A 14592-nucleotide genomic window follows, 5' to 3' on the forward strand; every position below is an offset into this window, starting at 1 on the left:
ACAGCCAATATCATGACGTGTAAGTATTTTCGAATTTTATTTATTCTATTTATTTTTCCATGTTAAAGTCATAATTATAAATGTCCACAAATAACCTTCAGTAATTAGTTCCTACTTACAACAGTAAGTGGGTATTTCTATAGTAGTCTCTGCGTTTTGAAAAGTGGAATACATGTAAATGAATGCAAATGAATAATGTTATTTTCCAGACATAAACCACAAACAAATGACATTCTCCCCCTTTGGCTACTTATTGGCACAGTCTCATGGTTTTCAGTGTTGTGGAATATAATAATAACAACAAAGACTGTGACTAGAAAAGTCAGTTTTGGATATACAGTGCCTTGTGAAAGTATTCATTTTTTTAATGTTTTGTTATGTGTTTACTTTTTCCCCACATTAGTTTACATACACCATAATGACAAAACAAAAACAGATTTGTGACAACTTTGCAAATTTATTAAAAATAAAACACTGCAATGGGTATATTGCATAAGTATTCATACCCTTAAGTCAGTACTTAGTTGAAGCACTTTTACAGCCTCAAGTCTTTTTTGGGTATGATGCGACAAGTTTTGTACATATGCATTTGGCAATTATCTGCCATTCTTCACCTCTCAAGCTCTGCCAGTTTGAATGGGGGCGTTCAAGCCAAGGCTGTGGGTGAACATTCTGCCCAGTCTGAGGTTCTGAATGCTCTTGACTGGGTTTTCATGAAGGCTATCACAATATTTTGGTGCATTGTGCTTTCCTTCTACTCTGACGACTCCCTCAGTCCTTGTCGCTGAAAAACAGCCCCACAGCATGAGGCTGCTACCACCACACTTTACTGTTGAGATGGTACTCTGCAGGTGATGAGCAGTGCTTGGTTTCCTTGACATGATGCTTGGTTGTTTAGGTGCTTTATTGCAAATTTCAAGTGGGTTTTCATGTGTCTTCACTGAAGAGTGGATTGAGTTTGCCCACACCTCCATAAAGACCGGATTGGTGGAGTGTTGCAGTGATGTTTGTCCTTCGGTAAGTTTCTTCCATCTGCATATATGATTATGGAGCTCAACTAGAGTGACCATCAGCTTTTTGGTCACCACTCTAACCAAGCCCCTTCTCCATCAATTGCTCATTTTGGCCAGGAGGCCAGCTCTAGGAAGAGTTCTACTTGTTCCAAACTTATTTCCATTATGGATAATGGAGGCTACATGCTTCTGTGAACCTTCAATGCAGTAGAATTTTTGCTGAACATCTCTCTACGGATCTGTGCCTGGGGACGCAAGCCTGTTTCTGAGCTCTACAGACAGTTATTTTGACCTCAGGACATGGTTTATGCTCTGATATGCATTTTCAGCTGTTAGACCTTTTCTGAGAAGTATGCGCCTTTCCAGATCATACTCATTCAAATGAATTTGCCACATTTGAACTGCTCTTGAAGTGTAGTAATATCTACAAGCGATATGAGTACTCCTGAGCGAAATTTCAAGTGTCCCTGAAAAGGGTATGAATACTTATGCAATGGAATAATTTCAGTTTAATTTCTAATAAATTTGCAAAGTTGTTACAAACCTGTTTTGTGCTTTGCCATTATGTTGTATGGAGCGTAGACTGATGTGGAAAAGAAGTCATTTAAAGCAGTTTAACATAAGGCTGTAACATCATAAATGTCAATACTTGGGAGACAAAATCATACTCTATATTTGTGGTTGATTATTTTTACAATAATGACACAAGTAATAATGGCTAGCATGAAGTTCATATTATTAAAACAAGGACATTGTTACCAAATCTATGAAGTCCAGCAAGTGGCCTTTGCTTTTCATAAACTTTACCCTAATTTAGAGGACGGCTCTATTCCCTCTCTAGCAGCTTGAACAGATACCAACACGGTAGTACGTTTTGTCTATGTCATCTGTTGACTGTAGCATGCCCTGTGATAAATGCCTGTGCCTCAAAATCATTTCTCCATCTCTAGGCTCACAGATGGGTTCATCTTCAGCAAGTTCTCTAAAGTCACTGTCACTCTCGTCCACCCCCATGTCAGGAATGGATTCTTCCATCTCTGCTGAATTGCACTCCATGGTGTCGATATTTTCTGTAATAGTGGGGGGATCCAAAAAGTGTGCTGTAGTGGAAATATGATCAATGCACATTAAAAAACAACAACAAGTTATCAAAAGCTAGTTTAGCAAGTGCCTAAAGAGCTAGGTAAATCAAAAATGAAAATTCTGTCATTTACTCGACACCTTGTGCGTAAACCTGGAACACAAAATTGATTCAGTTTCACTGTGCATTGCTCTAATTTTCACTTTTTTTGCTGAACTATTAATTTTAATGAATAACATTTAAATTCATGCATATTACTTCCAGTATAAACTAAATTCTCAAAATTAATTTTTTTGATTTTACGCTTTTTATTGCTACATTGATTCTAACAAGTATAGAGCATAAACCAGAGTTCACCTGTTGCCTTGTCTTCATCCTGGGGTTCAGACTGATCACTCAGGTCATCTGGTTCATTATTCTCCTCTTGTTGCATGACAGCCTGAAACAAGGAAAGCACTGTACAGTATGAAAAATGTAGTTATATAGCCGCAGAAGAAACACAAAGCCACTATTTCAAAACTAGAACGGCTAAAGCATACTTGTGAACGCAAATACACAAGCTAGATTTCACACAGTGCAATCCATATATTTGCTAGTGTAATTTCGTAAGACAAAGCAAATGCGTGTTACATTTTATCAGTGTTTATAAAGGTGTGAATATAATGCATTAGAATATAATTGTCAGTTTTCTTTTTCAGCTCAACATCTGTAATGGCAGAGCAAGAGTTTGACAACAACAAGTCAACTGGATATCAGCCTAAATAATAACACATCTTATTGGTACCGGCATTTGTATGGACACTTGTTTCCACCACAGAATGAAAAAATAAAAATGGTAATAGCAACTTAGATCTTACAATTCTGTTTTTTGTTTCTGCCATGGAATAAAAATGTAATGGTAGGTTTTTATCTTGCAATTTAAAATCTCGCAAGTTTATATCTCAGTGTTCTGAGTTTATATTAAAAAAGTCTGAATTGAGAGAACAAAGTTCGAATTATGAGATAAAAATAACAATTATAATTTTTTTATCCTGTGGCAGAAACAAGCTTTCATATATACTCTAGTACGGAGGTTTAAATTGCTTAATTAATTATTAATGCATTATGTATTTACAAGCATTCATATGTGCGTGTATTTTTGCAGTGTATGTCCTTAGCCAGTGTCTTGTATATTGAATATTAAATGCTCAATTTTAGAGTAGCACACCTTTCCAAGAGTCGTGCGACGGCTTAGATTAAACTGCAGGAAGCTGAGAACGATGATCAAACTGAGGAAAGTAAAGTTACTCAACACCCCGGTCAGTGCTGATATCAGGGGGAAGTGATACAGCAGGTACCTGTGCAGATCAGAGAAATTTGATGAATGTTTGAGTGGGCTGATTATCTCAAACAGAGAGCACATTATTAAAGGAGAAGTCCACTTCCAAAACAAAGATTCACATATAATGTAGTCACCTCCTTGTCATCCAAGATGTTCATGTCTTTCTTTCTTCAGTTGTAAAGAAATTATGTTTTTTGAGGAAAACATTTCTGCATTTTTCTCCATATAATGGACTGATATGGTGCCACGATTTTGAACTTCCAAAATGCAGTTTAAATGCAGCTTTAAACGATCGCAGATGCGGTTGTAAATGAGTCCAGCCGAGGAAGAAGGGTCTTATCTAGTAAAACGATCGGTTATTTTCATTAAAAAATACAATATATACTTTTTAATCTCAAACACTCGTCTTGTCTTGCTCTCCATGAACTCTGTGTATTCTGACTCAAGACAGTTAGGGTATGTCAAAAAATTAGGGTATGTCGAAAAACTTCAATCGTATTTTCTCCCTCAACTTCAAAAATCATTTCAAAATCATCCTACATCACTGCAGAAGTACCGACACAGTCTTTGCAAAGTGAGCATGCAAAGAAGATCAAACAGCCTTAACAATAAAGATAAAACAGCGAAATAGGACTATTTTGAAACTGAGGGAGAACATGAGATGGGAGTTTTTCGACATACCCTAACTGTCATGAACCAGAAAAAACAGTCCAGGCAGAGTGAGACAAGATGAGCATTTGACATTAAAAAGTATAGAAAGTGTATTATTTTTATGAAAATAACCGGTTGTTTCGCTAGATAAGACCCTTCTTCCTCGGCTGGGATTGTTTACAACCGCATTTTGGAAGTTCAAACTTGGGGGCACCATTGAAATCAACTATATGGAGAAAAATGCTGAAATGTTTTCTTCGATGACAAGGGGGTGAGTACATTATATGTGAACAAATATGGAAACAGCAAAAAGAAAGGAATACACACAAACCTGATGCCAGTAAAGTGAGCAAAGATGTAGAGATGAGCTCTATAGATCTGAATATGCTGGGAATGGATCTCAATGATGGCTCCAATACTGGGTTTGTACTGAACACAGAATGGAGAGAGACAATAATGCTAACTGAGCTCCAAAATTTTGTCTAAATGCTCATATACTGTAGATGAGGCTGCTAAAGATGTTCTGTGTGGATTTCATAGAGTTTCTGTGCAGTTGCTAGGGTGTTTTACTGTGTTGCTATGTGGTTGCTAGGGTGTTCAGAATCATCACTCACAGAATCATCTTTGAATTCAGAGTACAACTCCACTATGACTGACTGCTTCTGCTCCGACGCTCCTGTTAACAGCATGGGGGAGAAGACCACTGTGCCCAGAGCCTGAAGAAGAGAGGAGCGATAATGGAGCATTGCCTGAGAGATAATAAGAGATAGAGAGAGACAGAGAGAGAGAGAGAGAAAGAGAGTTGATCTGACAAGATACAGCAGCTGCATTGTGAAAACAAAATGTTCTAAACGAGTTCAGAAAGATAACAAAGCTCGCCTCTGTGAACCTACATTTTGCAACAGTTACTTAATAGGATAGGCAGTCTGAAAATGAAAAATCTATTATGTGATTCAAAACTTGTGACTTGCTTCTGTATGGAAAAGCACCATAAAAGTGGATTATTTGACTTGTGCTATATTCCAAGTCTCCTGAAGCAATTTAATATAAATAATGTGAGTACAAGTGAGTATATGCTAACAGAAATGTCATTTTGGGGTGAACTATTCTTTGTAACTTAAAGGCGAAGTTCACTTCCGGAACAAAATTTTACAGGTAATTTACTCGCCACCTTGTCATCCAAGATGTTCATGTCTTTCTTTCTTCAGTCGTAAAGAATTGATGTTTTTTGAGGAAAACATTTCAGGATTTCTCTCCATATAATGGACTTCCATGGTTCTCCTGAGTTTGAACTTGAACATAATTAAAGTTAGTTTAAACGCAGATTCAGAGGACTCTAAACAATCCCAGACGAGGAATAAGGGTCTTATCTAGTTTTTAAAAAATGTTGACAATTTATGTACTTTTTAACCTCAAATGCTCATCTTGTCTAGCTCTGCGTGTACTCTGTATATTTCGGTTCAAAACAGTTAGGGTAGGTCGAAAAACTCCCATCTCATGTTCTCCTCCAACTTCAAAATCATCCTACATCGCTGCAGAAGTACCGACCCAGTGTTTACAAAGTGCACATGCACCGAAGATCAAACGTCCTTTACAAAAAAAGGTAAAACAGCGATATAGGGTGATTTTAAAGTTGGAGGAAAAAATGGTTGAAAACTGTTTGAATAACTTATTTCAGATACAAATAAACATTTGAGGTACACTTTTAACATAAAATGCTTTTTATGTGTATCTGCCTCCTCATTTGTGTACTTACAGAACGTGACGATGCGTCAACAGTCTGACCAGCTTTAGAATAGGGAGTCATTTTTACTAGGAACATTCCCAGCTCCTGATTGGCTGGAGACTCGGGCATTTCCAGCTCTAGTGAGATCTGATAGGGCTGACCGTATGTCATTACCTGTAGTAGGCAGGAAAGAGAAAAGCAAAAAAACAGCATGGGTGCACTTGCAATAATATACTACTGAACCAAGTATGTCCACTGTGCATAGTATGCAAATATTCTTTGTTTAAACATAAATATTCTGTTGACTGCACAATATGTATGCCTCAATGTAGAACACTAAGAGATGTCAACCTAGATTTGTAGCATCTTTTTTTTCCAAAATTGTTTGATCAGACCATCAACAATTGGATAGATGCTAAATAAATATGTATTTGTTAATAACAGAACTGACACCAATTGCAGAAATAAACATGCCATGTAGTGAGTTCTTGTGACAACTTCCTTGTGAAAAAAACTTTCTTTCAAAGAAAATTTCAGTTAAGGAACTAAGCAAGAATGAGATCAAAGATGGTCACCTGATGTTTTCCATTTTTCAGTAGAGAGACATTAGCCACAAGGAAAGAACACATAGAGTGATGAGGAGATGGACAATCAGTCCTGCTGGTCAGAAACACATTCAGCATGAACAAGCAGGTGACAAACAGCAAGAACTACCTCAGTCAAACCTCTCATGAACGTAGACTGATTCTGTGATATTAGTCCTAATATTTTACATCTTGTTACCATCTAAGTCTAATGTCTTTTAACAATGATTCTCAGTTTAACTGTATTTAAGCATGCAAATTATCAACATGAACAAAAAGTTGCTGAAAAACTGTTTTACACAATCTGCTACATGCCTTCTGTCATCTGATTGATAGTTTTTAGCAAGTAAAAGGCTTTTTAGTATAATTCAAAAAATTACTTAAATACTATTTTTTTTCTAAGACAATATTAATATCAAATATGATCCATCAGGATTTTGAGGAATTTTTATTTGTTCATTTCTTAATCATTGCTGTATTGCATTACAGTATATATGTTTTGCCCTACAATAAAATGTAGTGCTTAAAATCATAAAAATCTAAGTAATAAAAATAACATTTAAATGTAATCTTACCTATAAAAGTATAAAAAGTTTAAAATAAATGCTCAACAACAAAAAACACATATGCAAATCCTTATGTCTCATGTTTCAATAAATTAATCTATTTAAAAAAAAAAAAGATTTTTGTGACCGATTTACTGGTTTAACCTATTAACTGTCACTCCCACAGACATAAAAATGCACTATCCAGATTTAAATTTTTATAATTCATAAATGAAAACATTTTGTAATATGAATTTAATGTACATTTTCCGTGGTAATGCAATGTCTGATTTTAAAATGCCTTTCAAAGGATGAATTTTGAGATTTTAAGCTTTGAACTGATATATAATTTCTTATGATTTCTAAAACATGATAGGGAAAAAGGCAACGGGTGTTTTTAAAAACAGAGCTGGGTAGTAACTGATTACATGTAAAATAGATTACATAATCAGATTACAAAAATTAAGTACTTGTAATTTGATTACATTTTAAAATACTCATAATTAGACTACAGTTACTTTTTAAGGATTACATGATTACATGTTCACAAAATAACAATTATTTATAATTGATTGATTATTTGAACCATTTGAACACAAAAGGTTCTTCTATGGCATCGTGAAGCACCTTTATTTTTAAGAGTGTACTGCCTATTCAGAAAGTGTTCCAGTTTTGTGGACATTCACACAAAGATCAGTCTTTAGCATTTAACCACTGACTTACAAAAATCATTTAAGGTTTAAGAAGTGTTTCAACATTGCATCAACTGCTGATGAACATACATTTTAATTTGAATTATCAGGTTATTTAACCCTGTATTTCTATGTCATTGGAAGGCTTTTGTCTTTCAAACACATTAAAATGCACAAATTCACAAACTTTTTTGTCATCTGACCCTCTTTCACCTATATTTACTCGAAGTAATAATATTTTAATAATTAAGCATCACATTTGCATGTTCATTGGTTCTCTGACGTTGGTAATGGTCACAAAAAGTAAAAAAGTAGTCAAAATTAGCCTGATTATATTACCTAAAATGTGTAATGTAATGGATTACTTTACTAACTACAATTTTTGTCAACTTGGAATCCAGTGTTGCCAAGTCCCAAGAATTGCGGGTCCTCAATAATGTAATATTTAGCCCCTGCAATGCTAATTTTTCCAGGGAAATCCTGCCAAAAAAACATGTATTTTACCCCTGGCAAGCAATTTTTCCCAGGGGACCCCCCTCGAAACACAATTGGGCTACTTTGGGCTAGTTTTGAATAGCAACTGGGCAGGTTTTGTTGGCAACCTGGCAACCCTGTTGGAATCAGTAACAGGAATTACTTACAAATTACAATTTGTAAGTAATCTACCCAGCTCTGTTTAAGAATATATATATTTTTGTTTGACGCATAAATAATGCGGTTCAGCTTAAGTCATAAATTAAGATTCTGTGAATGGGGCAAGAAAAATGAGTTTTCTCAGTTTAAGAAGATTAATTTAAGAATTTAATGAGGTTTATGCTTTAAAAAACACAATTATGCTTTTCAGAAAGGCTTGTTTAAAAATGAAAAAAAGGAAATGATTAAGGTAGCATATTCTGTTGGCTACCTGTAAACACTTTACCTGTAGAAGAAGTGGACAGGTGTAATAAAATTGGCTGTGGGCATGAAGGAATAATAGAAACTGCCATAGAGGAATAAAGACACCCAGAACACCAGCAGAATCACACAGATCAGAATCGCCATTTCCAGAAGCTTCTGTCTGACCCGCACCAGCAGCGCTGCCATCGTCTCCAGGATCTGGACCACCAGCCCGCAAATTTGAGGTCCCACATCTTGAACACCACAATCCTCCGAATCAAAATCTTCCATTGTGCTCTGCATGATTACTGAGATTTATTTCTTCCAAGCAGTCCAGTGTTCTTGCGCTGCTATTTCAGAAGAGTCTTTCTCAACAGCCTATTCTCGTTCTCCTTCAGCTCTCGTTGGTGTCTTTGTTTTATCTACACAATAACCCAAACCTCCCTCATTCCTCATAAAAATGCTGCCAATTTCTCACAACCTCATCTTTCAATTTTGGAGTGAGTTTCTTCCTCTGCCCTTGAAGCACTGATGTCTGACGTTGATTCATCTAAAATGTTCTGAATCAATGAAAAAGCCCTTTTTAATGAATCTTTCTGCAGTAATGGACTGTGACAATGTCAGTTCCTGGAAAAAACGGCCAGTCCAAAGAAACAGCTGGACCCCAGTGGGACGACGCTGGGACTCATGACCAGCATGTGAGGCAACAGGACAAGGAATGCTGTTGGGAAATACAAAGGGTATGAAATATCCAAGACAAATCATTCTATCTTCAGTCTGGATGACCTTAAACAGAATGCAGCATGATTAGCAACAGCTATAAAACCAAGCAAAAACAGTTGTCTCACAATCATTTTGTGAGAATCACATGCATGTAACTGGTTTGCAAGGCCGTATACACAACAACCACTTCAACCACAAATCCATTGGATGCACACAAGACACATGCGACTTTAGAAGCTGCTGAACATATAGCCGAGGTCAATGCGAGGCAATGAAAGTTTTTAATAAATGCTTAAAATTGCAGGCAATTAGCTGTTTGAGGACACACACGCACCATGTTATTATGAGACTTAGGTTTACAGCTCAGTTGAACTTATCCCACATAATTACTCCTATATCTGCACACAAAAGTAAAAACATAAAGGAGATTTTGTTCACAGCCCTCTGTTGTCGCCATTAAATGTTTTTGTAATGTGACTATTTCCACTAGATGGCACTAAATACCCTTTCAGTAGCATTTGTGAGCAAACTCAAACTGTATTACAGTAAAGCAGCTTCATTAAGAGTTCATGGTGAAAGATTTTATTGTAATTTATTATTTAAATAAGCTTTTTTTTTGGTTTTAGTAAAAGTGGCGTTGCTATCATGACAAATGGAATACATTTGTGATGTCTGCTATTGAAGCAAGGACACAAGCTACATCATTGAGACCTAAAATTGGCTCTTTTAACTTAGGAACAGTAAATAACTACCTAGCAACAAAGCGAAAACACCTTAGCAACTGCAATGCAATGTCATAGCAACCTCTCACAACATTCTAGCATTGTGGCGGTGAGTTTTGCATGGCAAACAGCACTTGCATTTCCTTCAGAAAATATAAAAATCTACTGTAGTAGTTTATATTACCATCAGCAGCATGAACGCTGGTATCAAATGTCTGTATTTTTTTCCCTAAAGCAAGTGTTTTTCTCTAAAATGAGGAGCACTTGAAAAGGTGCCATGTTTGGATTGATTTTTCACATGCCAGAGAAAGAGCGAGAGATGATAGAAATTTTGTGGATGATTTCGAATGACCTGCCAAAGAGAGACTGCTGGCCTACATACATATTTAAAAAAGGATCTCGCAGGTGAATCAAATTGTTTCAGCAAGTGGAATAGTGCTTTTGTTCTGATGGAATGATAAAGCGAGATAAATTTAAAGCATGACTCCTCGAAACTTAAATGGAGATGGAATTAAATTTGTAAAAATAGAGTGAGGTGTAGCTGAACTGGACTGCAGATGAGGGTTCTTCATCCCCTCCTCCTTCCCTCATGCTGGTATGACTCATTTGCAAATCATACGCTGTGCTAAAGCTATGTAAATCTATAGTATGCTGCTGCACTGTTACTGCTACACTACAGAAATTACGTTGTTCTATCACTGTCATTCTATGGATCATTCTTACTTGATTCTGACTGGTCAGTCATTGCATTGTAAATGTTGTGTTTGAAATTTGAACTGACCAACAACAGAAGATGCCAGAAAGATTGTTCATGCTGCTTTTGACCATTTAATAAAAGGTCACTTGTATTTGTACAAAAAGCTCCAAAAGGGCAAAGCCCAGTAAGTGACTACCTTAAAGCTATATTCCACCCAAAAAAATATGTTTTGCTGAAAATGTACTCATTCTAAGGCCATCTAAGATGTAGATGAGTTTGTTTCTCTGTGGCATTACATCACTTGCTCACCAGTGAATGGGTGCCGTCAGAATGAGAGTCCAAACTGCTGATTAAAACATCACAATAATCTACAAGTAATCCACACGACTTCAGTCCATCAATTAACATGTTGTGAAGTGAAAAGCTCTGTTTATATATAAAAGGAATCAGTCTTTATGGTATTACAACTTTAAACCGTCGCTCCTGGCCAAAATAATCCATAATAAAGCTTCCACCAGTGAAAAATCCATCCCCTGTTGTCCACTCACATGTGTTTTGGGCTTGTAAACAGTGCTTGATCTGTGCATATTTCTCTCCTGATTCAGATGAGATGACTTTTCCACTGGAGAAAGCAATATTTGTGGACAGAGGTCTGATATTTTAGCTGGGGGAAAAAAATACTCCAATCTTAAAGATGTCTCGATGGATTTGTTTCTTACAAACCCACCCACTTCACAAGACGTTAATTGATGGAATGGAGTTGTGTGGATTAATGTTTCTATCAGCTGTTCTGATGGCACCCATTCATTCACAGCAGATGATCCATTGATAAGCAAATGATGTAATGTTACATTTCTCCAAATCTGTTCAGATGAAGAAACAACATCTACATCTTAGATATCCTGAAGGTGAGTTTTGGTTTTGAAGGTGAAGTTTTCATTTTTGGGTGAACTATGCCTTTAAGGGCATAAAAATACTCACCTTCGCGTCGTTCTAAACCCGTAAGATCAAATTACACACAATTTACAATATTTTGAGAGCTTTCTGACCCTCTATAGACAGCAAGGGTCCCACCATGGTCAAGGCACAGAAATGTGGTAAGAACGTACAAGTACATGTGACATGTGGAGGCAGACTGACTCGGGCAAAGAAAATGTTGAATAAAGTCATTATTTTTGTGTTTTGCACAGTAGTTGAACCACTGATGTCACAAGGACTATTTTAACAACGTCCTTTCTACCTTTTTGGGCCTTGAATGTTGCGTTGCTGTCTATGCAGGGTCAGAAAGCTCTCGGATTTCATCAAAAATATCTTCATTTGTGTTCCGAAGATGAATGAAGGTCTTACGGGTTTGGAACAACATGAGGGTGAGTAATTAATGATCGAACATTTTTGGGTGAACTATGCCTTTAATTTGTTATCTAGCTATGAGAGACACACAATATACATTCATGTCAGATCTAGGTAGCACAGCAAAGCCGCTTTAGGTCATGTAGAAACAAGGCCGAACATGTTCTGTTTTCCCATCAGTCAACATAGGCCTGATTCAAATATCAGCACGGTGGAAAAAAAGGTCTTGGGCCTAACAAAGATCTCAAATGCCAAAGTAACAGTAAAATGTCAAAAACCTTCCCTCAGACTGAGAAATGAAGGAAACTCGCAGCATTTTTCTGATCCAAAATGTTCGTGGTATCACGTAACAGATTCTCAAACGGAGAAAAACACACTGTGATCTGTCTTCATAGGCACCATTTTAAGGGAAATTAAGTGCACTACCGATGCAAAGGCTGTTCCAGAAAACAGTTGAACAGATTTTAAGGAAGTAGTGAGAGAAATGTCTATTATAACTATTTCATTTTAATACCTTAAGGCAGTGGTTCTCAACTCCAGTCCTCGAGGCCCACTGCTCTGTATGTCTCCCTCATTTAACACACCTGATTCAGATCATCAGCTCATTAGGAGGAACATCTATTAACTGAACCGAGCGTGTCAGATTCAGTGGGCCCCGAGGACTGGAGTTAAGAACCACTGTCTTAAAGGAGAAGTCCACTTCCAGAACAACAATTTACAGATAATGTACTCACCCCCTTGTCATCTCAAATGCTCGTCTTGTCTTGCTCTGCCTGAACTCTGTGTATTCTGGCTCAAGTATGTCAAAAAACTCTGATTGTATTTTCTCCCTCAACTTCAAAAATTATTTCATAATCATCCAACATCACTGCAGAAGTACCGACACAGTCTTTGCAAAGTGAACATGCAAAGAAGATCAAAACCCTTAACAAAAAAGGTAAAATAGTGATATAGGACGATTTTGAAGTTGAGGGAGAACATGAAATGGGAGTTTTTCGACATACCCTAACTGTCATGAACTGGAACAAAACAGAGGTCAGGAAGAGCAAGACAAGATAAGCGTTTGACATTAAAAAGTTATATTATTTTTATGAAAATAACCAATCGTTTCGCTAGATAAGACCATTCTTCCTCAGCTGGGATCATTTAAAACCGCATTTGGGCTCGTTTGAAGCCACATTTAAACTGCATTTTGGAAGTTCAAACTCGGGGCACCATATCAGTCCATTATATGGAAAAAAATCCTGAAATATTTTCCTCAAAAAGCATACTTTCTTTACGACTGAAGAAAGAAAGACATGAACATCTTGGATGACAAGGGGGTGAGTACAGTATCTGTAAATTGTTGTTCTGGAAGTGTAGTTCTCCTTTAAGGTATCCATAAAAAATGAGCAAAGTAACATTTTCATATTATTTTTGTACAGTTATGAATCAAGTCTCAACTTACAAATTTTCTTGTTTCAAAACTTAAACATACATCACAATAGGGAAGACAAGGTAACTGCATTTTCCATTTAACGTCGACCTTTAAATGTCTATTAGAGTGCATTATTATCTCAGCAACAAATGGTTAGGATCCTGCCTTATAAAGTAGCTGCCTACAAGCATTAGACAGCTAGGTGTTAGAACAGAGCCACAGTTCTGCTCAGATGAACTGAAGGGTAGCGGCTGCAGGTGTTCTCCGCACATGTGGATCTGACCCTTTGATTGACAGGTGTCTGCGCTGTTATCAGTTTTAGCTAACTCTTTTCACCCAAAGCGTACCTCCTGTTTGATCTCACCCTTGATGCACTCAGATGTTAAAAATAGGCATCTGTCTCCCTTCATTTGAAAGTCATTATAACAAAGCAGATGTATTTTACTTCTATTAACCTGTAGAGGTCTCTGTTACACCCAAAATTTTCACAATGAAATTCAAAAAGCACAGGTAATACTTCACAAATGCAGTGTTCTTTTTTGATGTCTTTCTGCAATTAAAAAAATCAACAAGATAAATTTTTATATTTTTAAAATCACAATGAAACAGACCTTTTGTTCTGTATTTAGATGAAGGCTACACTGTAAAAAAAAAAAAATTGTTGAGTCAACTTAAAATAATTTATTTAGATGCCTTAAGATTTTAAGTTCACTCATCTCAAAAAAGTTTAGTCTATTAGAAATGTTAAGTTACTAAGTGACAACTTAGATATTTGAGTTCATTCAACCTAAAATTTTAAGGCAGCTGGGTAACAAGCCAAGCTTTTAAGTTTGACAAACCAAACTGTTGTTTAGTCAACTCAAATATCTAAGTTTTCTCTTAGTACAACTTACCATGTCAAGCTGACTAAACTGACTGAACATAAAATTAAGGCTGCAGGGTAACAAATTATTTTATGTTGACTCAACAAATTGTATTTTTTTTTGTACAAATTGTGGGTTTTTTTTTTTTTTTTGAGTACATCAGAGTGAACCGTTTTTTGAAAAAGTCTTTGTTCTATGCATCAATGTTTAGCTGGATTGTGAGATGTCAGCACTGCACATAAAAAATGTATGTAGATGAATGTGAATATGCAGGGGTGACGTATGTGATTGAAGTATATGAATGAATATGAAGTGAATATGAAAGTATATG

General features: G+C 36.3%; 1 protein-coding gene across 2 annotated transcripts; it reads right to left on the bottom strand.

Annotated features, from left to right (window-relative positions):
* Nucleotides 1–13: 13 nt before the first annotated feature.
* bscl2l (BSCL2 lipid droplet biogenesis associated, seipin, like) lies at nt 14–9372 on the bottom strand. 2 transcript variants are annotated; one of them, XM_051127433.1, is made up of 8 exons: nt 8533–9372; nt 6368–6449; nt 5823–5966; nt 4681–4782; nt 4398–4495; nt 3302–3431; nt 2452–2533; nt 14–2113 (listed from the first exon to the last, which is right to left on the bottom strand). In XM_051127433.1, exons 1-8 carry the CDS (start codon nt 8790–8792, stop codon nt 1851–1853), a joined length of 1161 nt encoding a protein of 386 aa, XP_050983390.1. In that variant the 5' UTR covers nt 8793–9372; the 3' UTR covers nt 14–1850. The 2 variants fall into 2 exon arrangements, with proteins under 2 accessions (XP_050983390.1, XP_050983389.1); XM_051127432.1 differs by having other exon boundaries at nt 4681–4815; nt 8533–9238.
* Nucleotides 9373–14592: the final 5220 nt, after the last annotated feature.

The sequence above is a fragment of the Labeo rohita genome, chromosome 14, assembly GCF_022985175.1.
Source record: "Labeo rohita strain BAU-BD-2019 chromosome 14, IGBB_LRoh.1.0, whole genome shotgun sequence".
NCBI lineage: Eukaryota > Metazoa > Chordata > Actinopteri > Cypriniformes > Cyprinidae > Labeo > Labeo rohita.